The 20622-nt window shown below is 44.8% G+C and overlaps 1 protein-coding gene across 2 annotated transcripts in view; it reads left to right on the top strand.

The window, feature by feature from the left end:
* Positions 1 to 20622, top strand: part of DISP2 (dispatched RND transporter family member 2) — a 71649-nt gene that overhangs the window by 33010 nt on the left and 18017 nt on the right. Inside the window, exons 2-5 of one of the 2 annotated variants that reach the window (XM_089659774.1) lie at positions 1367 to 1807; positions 6045 to 6074; positions 6687 to 6810; positions 9531 to 9646. In XM_089659774.1, coding sequence (XP_089515900.1) covers positions 1367 to 1807; positions 6045 to 6074; positions 6687 to 6810; positions 9531 to 9646 — 711 coding nt within the window. The remainder of the gene's footprint in view (positions 1 to 1366; positions 1808 to 6044; positions 6075 to 6686; positions 6811 to 9530; positions 9647 to 20622) is intronic. The other variant, XM_089659775.1, reaches the window with a different exon arrangement.

Here is a 20622-nt window from a genome sequence, read left to right as displayed (position 1 = left end):
ATGTACTAGAGAAAAAAGTACAAGCAGGTTTTTTTACTACAAGAATTAGGAGACCACTGATGATACAGCAGCATAAAACTGAACAGCAGCGGGTCCATTTTAAATCAAAGACTAGACCTAAATTTGGTACATTATAAATACAAAGTGAAAAGTCTTGAGTTTTACTACAAGAATTGAGACAATGCTGAGGGTGTGATAGTGTAAAATTGGCCAGCAGAAAAACAGATTTAATAAGGGTTAATAGGCCTAACCTCTGTATGCCTAACTTTTATTTTATCTGGGGAATGGGAGACACTGAATGTGAGTGATATTGTGTGGGGTGGTTTAGGTGCACACCAATCTTGCTTTGTTTCCATTCAAATGATGCAGTGCCATACAGCAAACAAAAGGCAGCTCCAAAAATATATAGATAGTACCAAATGAATTCTGTGTCTTAAGCACCCCAAATTTTAAGAAATCAACGTAAAATTAAAACAAAAGGCAAGTGACTCCTGCTGTCATTATCAGCGGTAGGGATGCTGTTTGGGTTCTTCCAGGTGAATCTGCACAAAAGTCCACTGGATCGCAAATTTCAAATTAGCTGGATTTGGCTTGTACCCAAGGTGGTGGTGAACTAGAACCTCATTCCTAATCAGAATATTCTAGAGTTAAGAACACTTTTAATTGCAGCTATTGCCTTCCACCCACTTTCTTCACCTCCCCAATACTGACTTAGAATACATAGGAGCCTAGGACATTTTCTTTCAAGTCATGGTACTTGAATATCTCAAGACAATTGTAGAAACAATGTCTCTAATGTCATCATCTCTATCAGTCAGCACGTGCGTAGTGGTCAGGTGGTCAGTGTCTACCAGTTGCACTAAAAGTATTTATTTACCATGTTGTTGTATGCATGGCATTGTCATTACTGTTACATAACCTTCATTAGAGTACTTAGATTGTAGGTATCTGGTTTTAAGTATACAGCAATTTTGTTCATGTTGGCCCTTTACTTTTACAAAATTGATTGAAGCATTTTTTTGAAATTCATATTTCAGTGAAATATCGAACACAAATAATCACCAAAAAAGAACACACAGTAACATTCAAAAATCACGTGCTGTGGCAACCTTATCTTGGAAAACAGTATGCTATGTCTTCAATAATACTAACTGATTAATACCACTTTTCTCCTAGGGATGTCTGCTGAAATTCTGGGTACCATTAAGAAAGCCTAATTATAGTTCTTTTCTGTTGAATTTGCAAATATGAAATGAAAATATCTATTTGTGGTAAACTTTTTCAGCTAAACAAAGTCTAACTTGGTTTGAGTGTAGAAAAAGAAACAAGAAGCATTGCTTAATTATAACACTCTATATATTCTCAGGAATCATAAGGATGGGGAACAAAGTCAAGATAGTGACAATGAGAATACAGGGCAGGGGCCTGGACCTACCAATAGTGGATCTGGCCAGGAGGTCCATCACTGCTTCCTGAAGAAGCCACCAAACTGCGCACAAGACCATCTGTCTACGTCTACATGCAGTCAGCTACCAGCAATGAGCAGGTCCAATGGACAGTTGGCTCCCCACATAAGCGATGCCCATCAGCATTCCAAATGTTGTCACTGCAATCACCAAGAGCGCAAGTTAAGTTACACAGTACCAGAACTGTCTAGCCATGATGAAAGAAGAAAATTGTGTTCCCATCACTCCAGTGTGAATGCTTCTACCAACACCTCACATCATACTACAGGATGTATGTGGAAGCAATGGTCTAGTAACCAGAAGACAGGGCATCCAATGCAACATCATGTAGTGACTGTAAGGTAATTGTAATTTAAAATTTTAACTGCACTATTGTAATTGCACTTCCCGTCTAATTCAATATGTCCAGGCATTATTATCCTCAATAGTAAATACTATTCAATCCCTTCATGTCCAGTGGTGATTGAAACCTTCCTGATATGGACCAACTACTTAGCATACCAAATTGGTATGCATTCTTCTTTTTAGTGCATATTAGACTTTGTTTTATGGATTGTTTTAAAGAATACACTCAATGTATTTTTATTTCAAGCATGCAAATAGTTTTTAAAAGAACAGTTTTAACTTTTCAAATGCATATTAGTTCAAAACGTATTATTAATAATATTTCCAATAATTTACATGCAATATTTTCTTCTATTTGGTCTGATTACAATGACACCAAAAATAAACTATATTGCCAAAAGTATTGGTACGCCTGCCTTTACACGCACATGAAATTTAATGGCATCCCAGCCTTAGTCCTTAGGGTTCGATATTGAGTTGGCCCACCCTATGCAGCTCTAACAGCTTCAACTCTTCTGGGAATGCTGTCCACAAGGTTTAGGAGTGTGTCTATGGGAAGGTTTGACCATTCTTCCAGAAGCGCATTTGTGAGGTCAGGCTCTGATGTCGGACTACTCGAAGTCTCTACTCTAATTCATCCCAAAGGTGTTCTGTGAGGTCAGGACTCTGTGCAGGCCAGTCAAGTTCTTCCACCCCAAACTCGCTCATTCATGTCTTTATGGACCTTGCTTTGTGCACTGGTGCGCAGTCATGTTGGAACAGGAAGGGGCCATCCCCAAACTGTTCCCACAAAGTTGGGAGCATGAAATTGTCCAAAATGTCTTGGTATGCTGATGCCTTAAGAGTTCCCTTCACTGGAATTAAGGGGCCAAGCCCAACCCCTGAAAAAACAACCCCACACCGTAATCTCCCCTCCAGCAAACTTTACACGTGGTACAATGCAGTCAGGCAAGTACCGTTCTCCTGGCAACCACCAATCCCAGACATGTTCATTGGATTGCCAGATAGAGAAGCCTGATTCATCGCTCCAGCTGCAGATGCCCGGCCATGGAAACCATTCCATGAAGCTCTCTACGCACTGTTGTGCTAATCTGAAGGTCACACGAAGTTTGGAGGGCTTTAGCTATTGACTGTGCAGACTTTTGCGCGCTGTGCGCTTCAGCATGTGCTGAGCCCGCTCTGTCATTTTACGTGGCCTACTACTTCATGGCTGAGTTGCTGTTGTTCCCAGTTTCTTCCACTTTGTTATAAAACCACTAACAGTTGACCGTGGAATATTTAGTAGCAAGGAAATGTCACGGATGGACTAATTGTACAGATGGCAACCTATCGCAGTACCACACTTGAATTCACTGAGCTCCTGAAAGCGACCCATTCTTTCACAAATGTTTGTAGAAGCAGTCTGCATGCCTAGGTGCTTGATTTTAAACACCTGTGGCCATGAAAGTGATTGAAACACCTGAATCCAATGATTTTGAGGGCTGTCCCAATACTTTTGGCAATATACAGTAGTGTATGATAATGCTATTATATGGTTGAAAAGAAAGTGTGTTATCTTTTAGGATTTCAAAGTATTAAGCTTTCTCTCTTACCATGTTCTGAATGAAGCCATGTTTCTACATCCCATTGAGCCTAAGGCATATATTTCAGCTTTCAGGCTGCAGTGTTCAGTGGATAGTTGTTTGACACCATGTTGTCTTTGTGATGAATATCCCCCCCAAAAAAAAATTACACTACTGAGAAAAGTAGACCTTTCAGGGGGTACTATTCAATAGTGGTACTTCTCTGTTTCTTCCATGATTTATTAGAGATTATGCAAAAAATTATTTTACCCTTTTTACAGGAAAGAGGAAAATAAAGATAACATGGTGTGACACTGAGTGTACCACATGTAAAGAGAGGCTAAAATAACATGGTGGGTCCCAGCAATATGCAAGTCAGTGGAAGACAAGTAGATGTCCTAGGTTGAGTTCACACGAGCAATAAAAAGACACATGTGCAAACACTTGTGAACCGTTAATGTGTTTTGGCCCATATTGCATGTATTTAGGAGACATTTGTAAAGTACTGCCTAAGCTTTCAGAATGTATTTTTAAACAGTTTTCTTTTAGAGGAAACTTCATTGAAACCTCCCCAAATGCTTTGTAAAGGTCCAGGGCATGTTTGACATGCTTTTCAGTGCACAGAATGGAATTAAAGTGTTTGGCCAGCTAAGAGGCATGCCAGGTATTAGATGTGGAAAGCCATTTAATATATTCAATAGTAGTTGGAAGAAAAAGAAAAACTAGTAGTTGCACTAGCATCAACTGTGATCTGCATCAACTGAGTCCAATGGTCAAGGTTCAAATGGTATAAAAACAAAGATCAGTTTTAAATTGATTGTAAAGGTGATAGCTGAAGTCTTGCAGCTCTCACAAACCCATGAGAATAGGCAGCTGTGAAAACATACCATAAAGATAGAGTGCGCCGGCTCTGGCGTAATAACATTTAATACAATGTTAACATTGTATTAAAGGTTAATATCTTCAATAATGCAAAGGAAATGCCTCTTTTTACGCACGAGGTCTTATTGCCCTTGAGACATCTACGTGTTCATAGGTTACAGGCTACAGCCACTCTAATTGGAATGCAGAATATTCCCATTCACAAATATATAATTTTAACACGATTTTGTCCTTCATGCTCATCTTCCTCCCTGCCATAGAGAGGGAACATGCATCAGTGCTACAGAAGGACAGGAAAGTTTAGTAATGTAACAAAATAATATATTTCTCATTAATCACCATGATAGGCTAATCATGGTTGTCACAGGATCAAAAATGAAAAAAGATTAGCTACAGCCTGGTCCCAGAGATGGGGGCATACATAGAGCATGAAATATGCATAAAGTATATGTAAACCTCACCTTATAAAACAGAATAGAATTGAAAGGCAAAACATCTGTGTATAGATATAAAAAACATAAATACATTTTTTTCCTTTTTTATAAGTGATCACATACCCTCTGTTCTCAGCTGCACAGAGAGGTGGAGAAGGAGAAAGAGCAGTACATTGAGCTTCCCAGTGAATGGCTGTGCAGGGGGGGGGGGGGGGTGAGCAGAAGCCTGATCATTGGGGAAGGGCACAATGAGTTCTCAGCACAGCCAGCAAACTGACCATGCTTTGCTCTTAAGTCTAGTGTAGTCAGTTTTTAATAGGAAAGCAGAGAGACTGGCAGGAACACCAGGGATTTCACACAAAGGAAGCAATACAAGGAGAACAAGATACTTTTTCATAGAGGTACTTGGTACAGCAGGAACGTATCAGTACTATGAAATGTTGGGTATATATGTTCTTTATAAGCAAGGAAACAAAAACAAACTTTTTTCAGGGTTATCATGATTTGCTAATTGAGGCGACCACATAACTGGCAATCATACACCAAGTCTCTTTTATTGTTCCCACAGCTACTGCTCTGCCAGCACAGGGAGCTTGCTTGTAGAATATTATTTGCAATCCAACAGTCTATGGAAGATATTATACTGCATGTCAGGGGATCGTCTTGGTATGTTCATGGGTAGTTTTAATATTAAAGTGTTTCTAAAGGTAATTTTGTTCACAAAAATAACAAACATGTTATATTTACCTGCTCTGTGCAATGGTATTGCACAGAGCAGCCCCGATCCGCCTCCTCTTGGTTCCCTGCCAGTGCTCCCGTTTCCTCCCCTTCATCCAGTGCTCTCAGAGGAGGCCTATGGGGGCAGTCATGTGGGCTCGCTCCGCAGCCCTGCTGCCTTCACCCATAGACACAGACAATGATGCATATAATGCAAGAAGGTAAAAAAAAATTCAGCCTTTAGAACCACTTTTATATATTTTTTTTCATTTATTGACTGCAATAGAGGGCATAACGATGGCCAGAAAATAGCATGGGCATAGCAACGCAGGTTTTGGTATACAATTACCCGTGTCAAATATATATATATATAGAGAGAGAGAGAGAAAGTTCCAAACCTCTACATGTGCAATTTCTCCTTTATATATTATGCATGCTGATGGATAAAATGAGGAAAATGTAAATGTAAGATTATCTTTCTGCTTTAAATGTTTATCATTTGTAACGTCCCTAATGTATGTGATAATGCTTCTTGGTAATATGTCTAATTGTCTCTTGCATAGCTCTCTCAGTTCTTTCTTTCTCCTTACTGATATCAGGCATGATCCATATTAATTTCTGTTTATTTATTTTGCAAGACACGATAAAGCATTTAGGATGCCAAAAAGGTATGTACAGAATGTCAGTTCTTCATCTGTAGATATACAATTAGACAATGACCTAGTTAGAACAGTAGCAGTTGCAAATTATAAAGGGTGGCAATAAAAATCCAAAAAATGACAAGCAGTCAGAATGATTCTCAAAGTTGTATTTAGAATTCTAGTTGCCTTTGGCACATGTAGCTGTTCATTCCATTTTTTTTTTTTTACAGGCTTTACCTCATGTGTCCTCAAATGTATAATTACTGCAGCGAAAATAAAAAGCAGTTCTGATTCTGATTTTTAATGTGTTTCCTATGTGCTATACTGCAGAAGCCCTTAATTAGGAGCCATTAGAGAAAAAGAGGACAATGGGTGTTTCATGAGTGTCTTGTGACTCCTCTCTGATGTCTCCACCCCTGCAATTAAATTTGATTAACCCTTGTGTCCAGCCCAAATGTACTGTTTAGCAATATGACCATATGAGCATTTTTTTTTGGTGGTTTCCCACGTGACCTGGAAGTTTGGATCAATCGGCTTTGGCTCTTCAATACATATGTATGGCCTAGTCTGTGCAAGTGATTATAGTCGGCATGTTAAGATGAACACTGACCTTGTTCTGTTACTGTCATTTGCTTACAGTTACTCTCAGATGATAACTGACTGGCCTCTACCTATCTTGGCCGTTTGTTTGCTTCTTATGCTGGTGTGCACTCTGGCAGGACTACTTGTTGGACAAATGCCAGACTTTTCAGAGCCTTTGATGGTGAGCCTTCTCTAGCTGAAATTATATTATCAACTAAGAAAAAAACATATCTTCAAAGTGACAGAACATAGATTATCATTATAGCCAAGATAAAACAGAACAGTGTAATCCCCAGTGAAAGGTTAACTCCAGACAACTAGTGAAACTGCATTTGGTGTCTTGAAAACCTTGGAACTATTAAAATCCGAACATCCAATCAGCTTTTATTTCATGTACTGTAAATCCATATATATTACTATGACTTAACATGCTGCTGAGGAGTAAAGCATCTATTATCTCTGGCAAACAACATAGGGACTAAATAGGTCAGGTCCAGAACACCTGGCCTGAATGGCCACATAGCTCAACAAAAGGTAGATCACAATGGGTTCATCCCCAAGTTGATCCAGGGAATATCCGAATTGCCTCTCGGGGGATCAGGAAGGAATTTTTTTTTCCCTGCAGAAGCAAATTGGATCATGCTTTGCTGGGTTTTTTTGCCTTCCTCTGGATCAACTGTGGGTATAGGATTATAACTTCTTTTTTTTTTAAATGGTTGAACTGGATGGACTTTTGTCTTTTTTCAGCCAGACTAACTATGTAACTATGTAACCAGGTTTGCAACACTGGGATGCATGTTTTTTGTTAGCCCTTGGCTTTTCCTTGATGGGGTAGTTTTATGCACTACAACTATGCCTTAAATTGGTATTAAACCCTAAGTTATTAAAGCGGAGTTCCACTCACTCTGTAAAAAAAATAAAAGTCAGCAGCTAAAAAAACTGTAGCTGCTGACTTTAAAAAAACAGCCACTCACCTGTCCCACGATCCTGCGTTACCCCACCGCAGCCCGTTTCACTGGCCTCCTGAATTCCAGGAGGCCGGCATCTTCAGTGTAGGCACCCGACTGTGACAGCTTGCGGCTTCACAGCCGGGTGCCCGCTGCGCATGCATGAGTAGCACTGCGCTTCCTGAATGGCCCCGTCGTCTAATGGGACCTGTCATGTGTCCCACAAGACTTCGGGAAGGGAGGGTAGGAGGACAACTTCCATTTCTGATCGCCCAGGCTATCGCAGCGGAAGTGGGAGTGGGCACCTGTCAAATTCGGGTACCCGTTTCCCCCCGCTCCCCAAAGGTGCCAATCCTTAATAGGGATCGGGGACCAATCTTTAAAACGGAATTTCCCCTTTTGGGTGGAACGCCGCTTTAAGCATTCCAACAGCTGATTTAATCACTTACTGAATACGCAGTTTCTTTAACTAATAATCCTTGCCTACATTCCAGTTTAAGCTGGTGGCATGATCACTGCCCCAGGTTTCCTCCTCCAGGATGGCTCCTTTTTCTCACAGCATCCTATGCAGCCACGCTTGCATGCAAGGACTAAACTTGTTTCTCCCTACACTGTGTGCATCCATAGAAACGCACAGTCCCATAGCCTAGGATGGCAAGGCCCTCCCCTGTTCCTCCATACCCTCCCCCCTTCCCTTCTCCAAGCTAGTAGACTGACTCAGGATTGCACTGTCCACGGTTACTTCTATCCTGTGAGAACGAATATTCAAGGAAGCAGCATTGAGATAGCAGAAGGCAGCAGCACTGACAGATAATATGCAGGAGAATGGTTCTTTTATTGTGTTCAATGTGATAAACTAAAAAAATGCTGAGGGTTTAAAGTGTCATTAAACCCACATCATTAAAAACTATGAATAAATGCTGTATTACATGCTGTTCATACTCACACAGTCACTATGGAATTTGTTTTCTGTATTCTGCAAAAAAAAACCTAATTGATCCTGCTGTTTCTTGTCTACCCCTCCTGTCCATGACTCCACTGCAGTTGGGGATTTTGCAGAGCAGTGTACATGATCAGAAGTCAGTGTATTTCTACCCTGAGCATTTCCTCCTTATCACATCCTAGCAGCCCATGTGACTATAGAGTGACACATGTGGGTGTATACACTGTAGTAAATGACAGCTTACTCACTCCCTCCTCCTCCTCCATGCCAATTACCCAGCTGAACACAATGGGGGTGGGATATGCCACCTTGATTGATGGAGGCTTCTCCTCCCTGTTATTCTGAGATGCAGGCTGGAGAGGCGTGACACAGCCTGTGAATGGTAGAAATCTGCCCACATTATGTTGTTGCCAACAAATAATAAAGGTCTGACCTCAAATATATATTTTTATCACAATTTAAAACCTTTATTGATATTAATTATTTATTTTTGCTCTGTATCCCAAAAGCTTTTTTTTTTTTACATTTCACCAGCAGCAGAAGGCTAGTAGCTCCTCCTGCCACTGTTTCCCTGCAGACAGGCTGGGAAAGAGCTGGGTCGTGTGACTGCTGTATATTGATGTTAGTTAGTTGTTGTTGTTTTTATTAAATTAATTAAGTGTCATCATCATGTACAGAAAGAGAAGGGAAAATGTAAATTAAACAGTGTATGTTTAGTATCACTTTCATACTGTTTTAAATATGAGCCACACCTTCAAATTTACATCCAAAACTCTCATTTGTTTTCTGCTTTATCATCTGACAGTGGTTTAAAGGGATATCTATAAACATACCTGATTTATTTATCACATTTCAAATGCAACTAAATAGCTGGAATCAAATGTCTAGAGTGCTGCAGGATTATAAACCAAATGTAGGGCATTTGGCAGTCAATTCAATATATTCAGATGTGCTGATGCCTTCTATTTCTGTTATCAAGCTTGACGACTTTCTGTACTTTGCCTTTCATAGGGATTTGAGCCAAGAGATACAGAAATTGGGAGGAAATTAATGACCTGGAAAAATATGCAGAGCAGTACAGCATACAGAAGGGCATTGCCTGTCTATCCACACAATGAAAAGAACAGGTATAATGACAGTTTTATTGTTGTATCACTTCTACGCCATCTGCCTGCCAAACATTTTACACAGCATACTATCTGCAATTTACAGCCTAGGTAAATAAACTGTGAAGGTGATGCAACCAAACAGAATGCTAGTAGATGGGAGGAAAGCTGGACCAGTTTGGACCATTAAAATGTAATGACACATTATACTGTACTATGTCTGATCACCATAATATTTTCAGGCAGGGTAATCACAGAGGACAAGGGGGCACTCTTTATGTCTGAAGGAAAAGAAATGTAATCTCCAAATACGGAAAGGTTTCTTCACAGTGAGAGCTGTGAAAATGTGGAATAGACTCCCTCAAGAGTTGGCTCTGGCTAGCTCAGTGGATTGCTTTAAAAAAAGCCTGTATTCTTTCTTAGATACACAGAATATAACTGGATACTAACATTTATAGGTAAAGTTGATCCAGGGAATATCCAATTGGCTCTCGGGAGATAAGGAAGGAATTTTTTCCCCTGCAGGAGCAAACTGGATCATGCTTTGCTGGGGTTTTTTGCCGTCCTCTGGATCAACTGTAGGTATAGGATTATAACTTTTTTTTTTATTGTTGAACTGGATGGACTTTTGTCTTTTTTCAGCCAGACTAACTATGTAACTACAGTCAGGTCCATAAATATTGGGACATCAACACAATTCTAACATTTTTGGCTCTATACACCACCACAATGGATTTGAAATGAAACAAACAAGATGTGCATTAACTGCAGACTGTCAGCTTTAATTTGAGGGGATTTACATACAAATCAGGTGAACGGTGTAGGAATTACAACAGTTTGCATATGTGCCTCACACTTATTAAGGGACCAAAAGTAATGGGACAGAATAATAATCATAAATCAAACTTTCACTTTTTAATACTTGGTTGCAAATCCTTTGCAGTCAATTACAGCCTGAAGTCTGGAACGCATAGACATCACCAGACGCTGGGTTTCATCGCTGGTGATGCTCTGCCAGGCCTCTACTGCAACTCTCTTCAGCTCCTGCTTGTTCTTGGGGCATTTTCCCTTCAGTTTTGTCTTCAGCAAGTGAAATGCATGCTCAATCGGATTCAGGTCAGGTGATTGACTTGGCCATTGCATAACATTCCACTTCTTTCCCTTAAAAAAATCTTTGGTTGCTTTTGCAGTCTGCTTTGGGTCATTGTCCATCTGCACTGTGAAGCGGCCAATGAGTTCTGAAGCATTTGGCTGAATATGAGCAGATAATATTCCCGAAACACTTCAGAATTCATCCTGCTGCTTTTGTCAGCAGTCACATCATCAATAAATACAAGAGAAGCAGTTCCATTGGCAGCCATACATGCCCACGCCATGACACTACCACCACCATGCTTCACTGAAGAGGTGGTATGCTTAGGATCATGAGCAGTTCCTTTCCTTCTCCATACTCTTCTCTTCCCATCACTCTGGTACAAGTTGATCTCGGTCTCATCTGTCCATAGGATGTTGTTCCAGAACTGTGAAGGCTTTTTTACATGTCGTTTGGCAAACTCTAATCTGGCCTTCCTGTTTTTGAGGCTCACCAATGGTTTACATCTTGTGGTGAACCCTCTGTATTCACTCTGGTGAAGTCTTCTCTTGAATGTTGACTTTGACACACATACACCTACCTCCTGTAGAGTGTTCTTGATCTAGCCAACTGTTGTGAAGGGTGTTTTCTTCACCAGGGAAAGAATTCTTCGGTCATCCACCAGAGTTGTTTTCCGTGTTCTTCCGGGTCTTTTGGTGTTGCTGAGATCACCTGTGCGTTCCTTCTTTTTAAGAATGTTCCAAACAGTTGTTTTGGCCACGCCTAATGTTTTTGCTATCTCTCTGATGGGTTTGTTTTGTTTTTTCAGCCTTATGATGGCTTGCTTCACTGATAGTGACAGCTCTTTGGATCTCATCTTGAGAGTTGACTGCAACAGATTCCAAATGCAAATAGCACACTTGAAATGAACTCTGGACATTGTAATTGGGATAATGAGGGAATAACACACATCTGGCCATGGAACAGCTGAGAAGCCAACTGTCCCATTACTTTTGGTCCCTTAACAAGTGGGAGGCACATATGCAAACTGTTGTAACTCCTACACCGTTCACCTGATTTGGATGTAAATACCCTGAAATTAAAGCTGACAGTCTGCAGGTAAAGCACATCTTGTTAGTTTCATTTCAAATCCATTGTGGTGGTTAGAGATGAGCGAATTATTCAAAAATTCGGTTCGGCTGATTCGCCGAATTCGCAGATTAAATTCGCTTCGTGCCGAATATATTCGCTGCGAATTTAACTTATAAAAAGGGTGTTTCTAGGCTTCAGAGAGCCTTTATATTAGTGCAGAACACTGTACCTTTAATTTAAATGCCCTTGGAGTCTGCTGGGGAAGAGAAATAATACTGTCAGTCAGTATGACATGCAGATGAGTGCCGTCGATCTTAGAATCACCGCACACTTCACTCATTTGGGCAGTCACGGGGCCAAAACCAGAGTGTGGAGCCACAGTGTGGCGGTGGAGGCAGCAGCAATGGGAGGCCATACAGCACCCTATGACAAAATGGAACCCACCAGCAGTGTGAGGAGACCTGAAAGTGGCACATGGCAGAGTGTGGCGATGGAGAAAGCAGCAATGGGAGGCCGTACAGGGACCCATGACACACTCTGGACCTGGCAGCAGCATGAGGAGGCGGTACAGGGGCCCATGACAGATTACGGGCCTGGCAGCAGCATGAGGAGTCGGTACGGGGGCCCATGGCAGATTACGGGCCTGGCAGCAGCATGAGGAGGCGGTACAGGGGCCCATGGCAGAGTAGCGGAGCGTAAGCAGCTAAAATTGAAGGCCATACAGAGGCCTATGTTAAAAAGTCCCCCCAGCAGCAGCGTGGGGAGACGACTATCAAGAGTCCAATGGCAGAGTGGCGGAGCAGAAGCAGCTTCAATTGAAGGCCATACACAGGCCTAGGTTAAAAAGCGGAAGCCGTCAGCAGCGTGAGCAGACGACAGAGACACATGGCGCAGGGTGGCGGTGGATGCAGCAGTATTCGGAAGCCAAACACAGGCCTCGGTTGAAAAGCGGAAGCCGTCAGCAGCGTGAGCAGGCGACAGAGGCACATGGCGCAGGGTGGCGGTGGAGGCAGCAGCAATGGAAGGCCATACAGCACCCTATCACAAAATGGAACCCACCAACAGTGTAAGGAGACCTGAAAGTGGCACATGGCGCAGGGTGGCGGTGGAGGCAGCAGTATTCGGAAGACATACACAGGACTAGTTTAAAAAGCGGAAGCCGTCAGCAGCGTGAGCAGACGACAGAGGCACATGGCGTAGGGTGGCGGTGGAGGCAGCAGTATTCGGAAGCCATACACAGGCCTAGGTTAAAAAGCGGAAGCCGTCAGCAGCGTGAGCAGACGACAGAGACACATGGCGCAGGGTGGCGGTGGATGCAGCAGTATTCGGAAGCCAAACACAGGCCTCGGTTAAAAAGCGGAAGCCGTCAGCAGCGTGAGCAGATGACAGAGGCACATGGCGCAGGGTGGCGGTGGAGGCAGCAGCAATGGAAGGCCATACAGCACCCTATCACAAAATGGAACCCACCAACAGTGTAAGGAGACCTGAAAGTGGCACATGGCGCAGGGTGGCGGTGGAGGCAGCAGTATTCGGAAGACATACACAGGACTAGTTTAAAAAGCGGAAGCCGTCAGCAGCGTGAGCAGACGACAGAGGCACATGGCGCAGGGTGGCGGTGGAGGCAGCAGTATTCGGAAGCCATACACAGGCCTAGGTTAAAAAGCGGAAGCCGTCAGCAGCGTGAGCAGACGACAGAGGCACATGGCGCAGGGTGGCGGTGGAGGCAGCAGTATTCGGAAGCCATACACAGGCCTAGGTTAAAAAGCGGAAGCCGTCAGCAGCGTGAGCAGACGACAGAGACACATGGCGCAGGGTGGCGGTGGATGCAGCAGTATTCGGAAGCCAAACACAGGCCTCGGTTAAAAAGCGGAAGCCGTCAGCAGCGTGAGCAGACGACAGAGGCACATGGTGCAGGGTGGCGGTGGAGGCAGCAGCAATGGAAGGCCATACAGCACCCTATCACAAAATGGAACCCACCAACAGTGTAAGGAGACCTGAAAGTGGCACATGGCGCAGGGTGGCGGTGGAGGCAGCAGTATTCGGAAGCCATACACTGGCCTAGGTTAAAAAGCGGAAGCAGTCAGCAGCGTGAGCAGACGACAGAGGCACATGGCGCAGGGTGGCGGTGGAGGCAGCAGTATTCGGAAGCCATACACAGGCCTAGGTTAAAAAGCGGAAGCCGTCAGCAGCGTGAGCAGACGACAGAGGCACATGGCGCAGGGTGGCGGTGGAGGCAGCAGTATTCGGAAGCCATACACAGGCCTAGGTTTAAAACTGGAACCCAGCAGCCTGAGCAGACGACAAAGACGCACATGGCAGAGGATGGATCTGGCAGCAGTATGAGAAGGCGGTACAGGGGCCCGTGGCACAGTGTGGTGATGGGGGCTACAGCAACTGGATGCCAGAAAGTGGCCGATAGGGCTATATACTGCATGACTACATAGGTGGTTTTTATAGTACTTTATTTTGGCCTCCCTCTCAGCAGGTGTGAAAAAGGCCACCATTTTTGAACGGTAGCGAGGGTCCAACAAGGTGGACAGCCAAAAGTCATCCCTCTGTCTGATGGTTATTATTCGGCTGTCGCTACGCAAGCAACCGAGCATGCTATGGGCCATTTGTGCCAAGGAATGCGAGGGACTCCCTGCCTCCATCTCCACAGCATACTGCCACGGTGCGTCTGGGTCCTCTGTCTCCTCCTCCTCCTCTACCAGATGCTCCTGCTCCTCCACTCCTGTCCGCTGAGTGGAAAAACCACCCATTTCACTCAATAATTCCTGAGCACCAATGTCCTCCTCTACCTCCTCCTCTTCTTCCTGTCCTGCACCCACAGGGGTCATGTGCAGTTGAGATCTGTGCGCCACGTCTACCGCACCCTGACCAGCCATTGTTAACAGCATTTGTTCCAGGACGTGCAACAGAGGAATGACGTCGTTCATCCCATAGTCCTGCCGACTCACGAATAGCGTGGCCTCCTCAAAGGGCCTGAGCAAGCGGCAGGTGTCACGCATGAGCTGCCAATGGCTGACATCTAAGTTACACAGGGGAGTACCTTTATCCGCTTGTAACATCAGGAAATCGGTGATGGCCTTTCGCTGTTCGTAAAGGCGGTCTAACATATGTAGGGTTGAATTCCACCTTGTTGCAACGTCGCAGATCAGGCGATGCTGTGGAATTCCGTTCTGCCGCTGCAGCTCAAGGAGGGTGTGCTTTGCGGTGTAGGAATGGCTGAAATGCATGCAAAGTTTACGTGACATTTTAAGGATGTCTTGCAGTGGGATGGTGGATTTTAGGAACCGCTTGACAACCAGATTGAACACGTGAGCCATGCATGGCGCATGGCACAACCTTCCTTGACGCAGAGCAGACACCATGTTCTTTCCGTTGTTGGTCAACATGGTTCCGATTTTCAGTTTGCGCGGAGACAGCCATCTGTCGATTTCTCTGTTCATTACACTCAGAAGTTCCTCCCCTGTGTGACTACGTTCGCCAAGGCATACCAGGTGCAGCACAGCGTGACACCGTTGCGCCCTGCACATGTGATATGCCGGTCGGGTAATGGGACTTGGCACGGGGGTGGCGGCTGAGGACACGGCGGAAGAAGAGGTGGTAGAGGCGGACATCTTTTGTGGACCAAGGACGTGCAAACGTGGAGGCAAAAGCGGCGTGACCTGTCCAAGTTGCTGGTGCGGCTGTGCCGGCACCACGTTCACCCAGTGGGCCGTAAATGACATGTACTGTCCCTGACCGTAGTTACAGCTCCACACGTCGGCGCTGCCGTGCACTTTGGCAGAGACCGACATGCTCAAAGACTGGCCCACCATCTCTTCTACATGTGAATGCAGGGCTGGCACTGCCTTTTTGGCGAAGAAATGCCGGCTTGGCACTCTCCACCGCGGCTCGGCACAAGCCATCATTTCTCGGAAAGGTGCTGAGTCCACCACTTGGAAAGGGAGGGACTGCAGCACCAGCAACTTGGACAGGAGGACGTTCAGCTTCTGCACCGTCGGGTGCGTGCTCGCAAACTGTTGTCTCTTGGAAACGGATTCCAAGAAAGACTGCTGACGGAATCCGTGAAGAGGAGTAGCAGGAGAAGGAGCATCTGAACGAGCGGAAGATGCCAACGAGCGACAACTCCCCTCAGCAGAGGTGTTGGAGCCTTGACTGGCTGATAGAGGGCGATTGACGTCTGGTGACGGAGCAAGTAACGGAGCGGGTGATGGAGCGGGGGCTGGGGCAGGCAGAACCGCCGTATCTTTATCACGGTTTTCCCAGGCCACCGAATGGCGACGCTGCATATGCTGACGCAACGCTGTAGTCCCAACATTGGCCCCCTGGCCACGCTTGACTTTCTGGCCACATAGTCGACATACGGCTACGTTTACTTCCTCGGGCGGCGTGACGAAAAATTGCCACACCGCCGAGTAGGAAACTTTGCCCCCGCTACTCCTCACTGGCTGACTGCTACTTCCTCCGTGCACACTGGCACCACTACTGGCCGTGGTGGTAGGCTGCAGTGCAGCTGGTGCTCTACTCCGTGGCCGTTTGGCTCCACTGACACTGCTGCGACCTTGCTGCCTCCTGGGCAACCCACCGACTGTTTTGCTCGCTGGCAAGCTGGCACCCTCTTCTCCTGATGATGCGGAAGCAATAGCCTGATGACGACGAGGCTGCCAAGTGCGATCAGCCTCATCATCATCAATTAGGGTCTCCGCGTCACTACTAGCCCCCTCGGCTGCGTGTGGGTCAGGAGACAGACCGGTCTCTAGACCGGCTACTGAGCCACTCTCCTCGCCAGTACTTCTTCGCCTGGCTGCTGAAGAGGCGGATGTCTCCCCCCGTTCCTGACCGCCCTCTGTTAGCTCTTCCTCACTGTACAGTGGGGCTGAGCCCACAGCATGCGATACTTCGCTTGGTGAGGGAACACCAAAGGACAGGGGCAGGTCGAGGACACGTGATTTCAGTGGGCTTGCTCCTGGGCCATGCCAACTAACGGTTGTGTCTGACGTACCCACCGACCGTTGGCTGTAGGTGTCAGAGGTGACCTGGGAAGAGGAAGACGACCGAGTCAACCAATCGATGACGGCAGGGTTGTCGGTGGAGACACGACCGCTGGATGACACCGGGAGCACTGGCCTCTGGCTGCGACTAGTGCTGCCTCGACCCCTTCCTCTGCTGCCACGTCTGCTCGCTCCTGAAACATTGCCTCCTCTGCCACTCCTCTGCGTGTTGTCTGACATACTCTTTAATTCAATAAGCACCCCAAAAATAAAACCGGATTTAACTCTTTGAACGTACAATAGTGGTTGTGAAGCAGAAAGTCAGTTTATTTAGCACAATCGGTCAATTGCAGCTTGCCGTTGGCTGGAAACTGTACGTTTATGTCACTGGAATGCACTAATCACCCAAAAAATATTACCGCCACCCGGCGTGTAAATGGATCTAACTCTTTGAACGTACAATGGTGGTTGTGAAGCAGAAAGTCAGTTTATTGTACACAATCGGTCAATTGCAGCTTGCCGTTGGCTGGAAACTGTACGTTTCTGTCACTGGAATGCACTAATCACCCAAAAAATATTACCGCCACCCAGCGTGTAAATGGATCTAACTCTTTGAACGTACAATAGTGGTTGTGAAGCAGAAAGTCAGTTTATTGTACACAATCGGTCAATTGCAGCTTGCCGTTGGCTGGAAACTGTACGTTTCTGTCACTGGCATGCACTAATCACCCAAAAAATATTACCGCCAGCCGGCGTGTAAATGGATTTAACTCTTTGAACGTACAATAGTGGTTGTGAAGCAGAAAGTCAGTTTATTTAGCACAATCGGTCAATTGCAGCTTGCCGTTGGCTGGAAACTGTACGTTTCTGTCACTGGAATGCACTAATCACCCAAAAAATATTACCGCCACCCGGCGTGTAAATGGATTTAACTCTTTGAACGTACAATAGTGGTTGTGAAGCAGAAAGTCAGTTTATTTAGCACAATCGGTCAATTGCAGCTTGCCGTTGGCTGGAAACTGTACGTTTATGTCACTGGAATGCACTAATCACCCAAAAAATATTACCGCCACCCGGCGTGTAAATGGATCTAACTCTTTGAACGTACAATGGTGGTTGTGAAGCAGAAAGTCAGTTTATTTAGCACAATCGGTCAATTGCAGCTTGCCGTTGGCTGGAAACTGTACGTTTCTGTCACTGGAATGCACTAATCACACAAAAAATATTACCGCCACATGGCGTGTAAATGGATCTAACTCTTTGAACGTACAATGGTGGTTGTGAAGCAGAAAGTCAGTTTATTGTACACAATCGGTCAATTGCAGCTTGCCGTTGGCTGGAAACTGTACGTTTATGTCACTGGAATGCACTAATCACCCAAAAAATATTACCGCCACCCGGCGTGTAAATGGATCTAACTCTTTGAACGTACAATGGTGGTTGTGAAGCAGAAAGTCAGTTTATTGTACACAATCGGTCAATTGCAGCTTGCCGTTGGCTGGAAACTGTACGTTTCTGTCACTGGAATGCACTAATCACACAAAAAATATTACCGACAGCCGGCGTGTAAATGGATTTAACTCTTTGAACGTACAATAGTGGTTGTGAAGCAGAAAGTCAGTTTATTGTACACAATCGGTCAATTGCAGCTTGCCGTTGGCTGGAAACTGTACGTTTCTGTCACTGGAATGCACTAATCACCCAAAAAATATTACCGCCACCCGGCGTGTAAATGGATCTAACTCTTTGAACGTACAATGGTGGTTGTGAAGCAGAAAGTCAGTTTATTGTACACAATCGGTCAATTGCAGCTTGCCGTTGGCTGGAAACTGTACGTTTCTGTCACTGGAATGCACTAATCACCCAAAAAATATTACCGCCACCCGGCGTGTAAATGGATCTAACTCTTTGAACGTACAATGGTGGTTGTGAAGCAGAAAGTCAGTTTATTGTACACAATCGGTCAATTGCAGCTTGCCGTTGGCTGGAAACTGTACGTTTATGTCACTGGAATGCACTAATCACCCAAAAAATATTACCGCCACCCGGCGTGTAAATGGATCTAACTCTTTGAACGTACAATGGTGGTTGTGAAGCAGAAAGTCAGTTTATTGTACACAATCGGTCAATTGCAGCTTGCCGTTGGCTGGAAACTGTACGTTTCTGTCACTGGAATGCACTAATCACACAAAAAATATTACCGACAGCCGGCGTGTAAATGGATTTAACTCTTTGAACGTACAATAGTGGTTGTGAAGCAGAAAGTCAGTTTATTTTGCACAATCGGCAAACTGCAGCACCAACTGTGCACGACAGCCACCAAAAAAAAAAAGGGTGTATGTCACTTTAAATTTTCGATTCTTTGATAGCTGTGGCCCTGAGTAACGATTCTGTGTCCCTGAGTAACGATTCTGTGTCCCTGAGTAACGATTCTGTGTCCCTGAGTAACGATTCTGTGGCCCTAAAGTCTCTGTGGCCCTAACTCTGTCCCTTAATACAGACAGGTCTCTCTCTCTTGAATGACCGGAGGCTAATGGAGAATTCTAAGATGGCCGCGATTTATAGCTCCACCATTACACAGTGCTGGCTGGCTGCTGATTGGCTAATGCGATCACATGTCATGATTCATGACTCATGAATGCATTATGGGTCAGCGCGCCTTGTCTGCGCGCCTTCCCAGAGATCCCCGCCCCATCTTCTCTGTCCATTTCCTCCTGTCGCCACACATGTCGCCGCCATTTTTGGGAAAATTCGATTCGTGCATCCGAAGTTTGCTAATTTTCGGATTCGTCGCGAATCGAATTTTTCCAAATCTTCGGAACGAATTCCACTTCGTCATGTTCGATTCGCTCATCTCTAGTGGTGGTGTATAGAGCCAAAAATGTTAGAATTGTGTTGATGTCCCAATATTTATGGACCTGACTGTATGTAAGTTGTAAGTTTGTAAATATATATAGCCTACCTTATTTTTTTAGCCTTATAAAAACTGGTTTTGGAGAATTTTTTGTACTCAGAGGGAAATGATCAAATTATGCTTTTGGCTGTGCTGTCTACAGTGATCTGTACTGTGTCCGTATGAAAACATCACCAACTACCAGCAACTCTAATGACACCAATACATTTCCCTGTCAGCACTAGATAGCTAATACTTGGTATTTACAAACCTTAGCAACTTACTGTTCTCCCTAAGTAAATGAATGTGAGATCACACGTTTAGCCTCCATGTGCCCTAGCAGTCTCCTGCTATTCTCCCATGCTCATCTAGCTTCTTATTTAGAGTTCAAATATTTGATTAGGTGGTAAACATGCCATCGTGTACAAGACAGTTATCAAATGTCTCCACGCAGGGAGATCTGCAGTAAACAATGCAGACGCAACATCTAAATCCCCCAACAAGGGGTCAGTAGTACTTAAACTTTGACTGAAGTCCAATAGGCGGCTACATCAACAACAGTTTAAACCCATTGAGAATAAAGAGTACGAAATAGCTGGCATTTGAACGGTCCACCCCAGCCATAGCTCGGGAAATAATAGGGAACCAAGCAATGTCTGGAGATTGTACAGTATCTGACGGGGGGGTTTATCTATCTTATTTATGGTAGTAGCATTAAAATGGCTTCTCAAAGGTAACGTGTTTTAGATGACTGCTTTGAGCTTCCAGTGGTTCTAAAGGCCGAAGTCTCCATAAGACACATTGAGCAGGGCTGTGATTGACAGTTGCCTATGGCATCCACTCTTGTGTCTGAGCTAGTGAGGAGGCAGAGAGCCAAGAGAGTCTTTGCTGTCAAGCACATCTCTGGATCGAGATCGGGCTCAGGTAAGAATAAGGCGCGGGT

Source organism: Staurois parvus, unplaced genomic scaffold (assembly GCF_062004578.1).
Source record: "Staurois parvus isolate SC_StPar_1 unplaced genomic scaffold, SC_StPar_1.0 ptg001188l, whole genome shotgun sequence".
Taxonomy (NCBI): domain Eukaryota; kingdom Metazoa; phylum Chordata; class Amphibia; order Anura; family Ranidae; genus Staurois; species Staurois parvus.
Note: the sequence above shows the minus strand (reverse complement) of the source record. Positions and strands in the feature narration are given on the sequence as shown.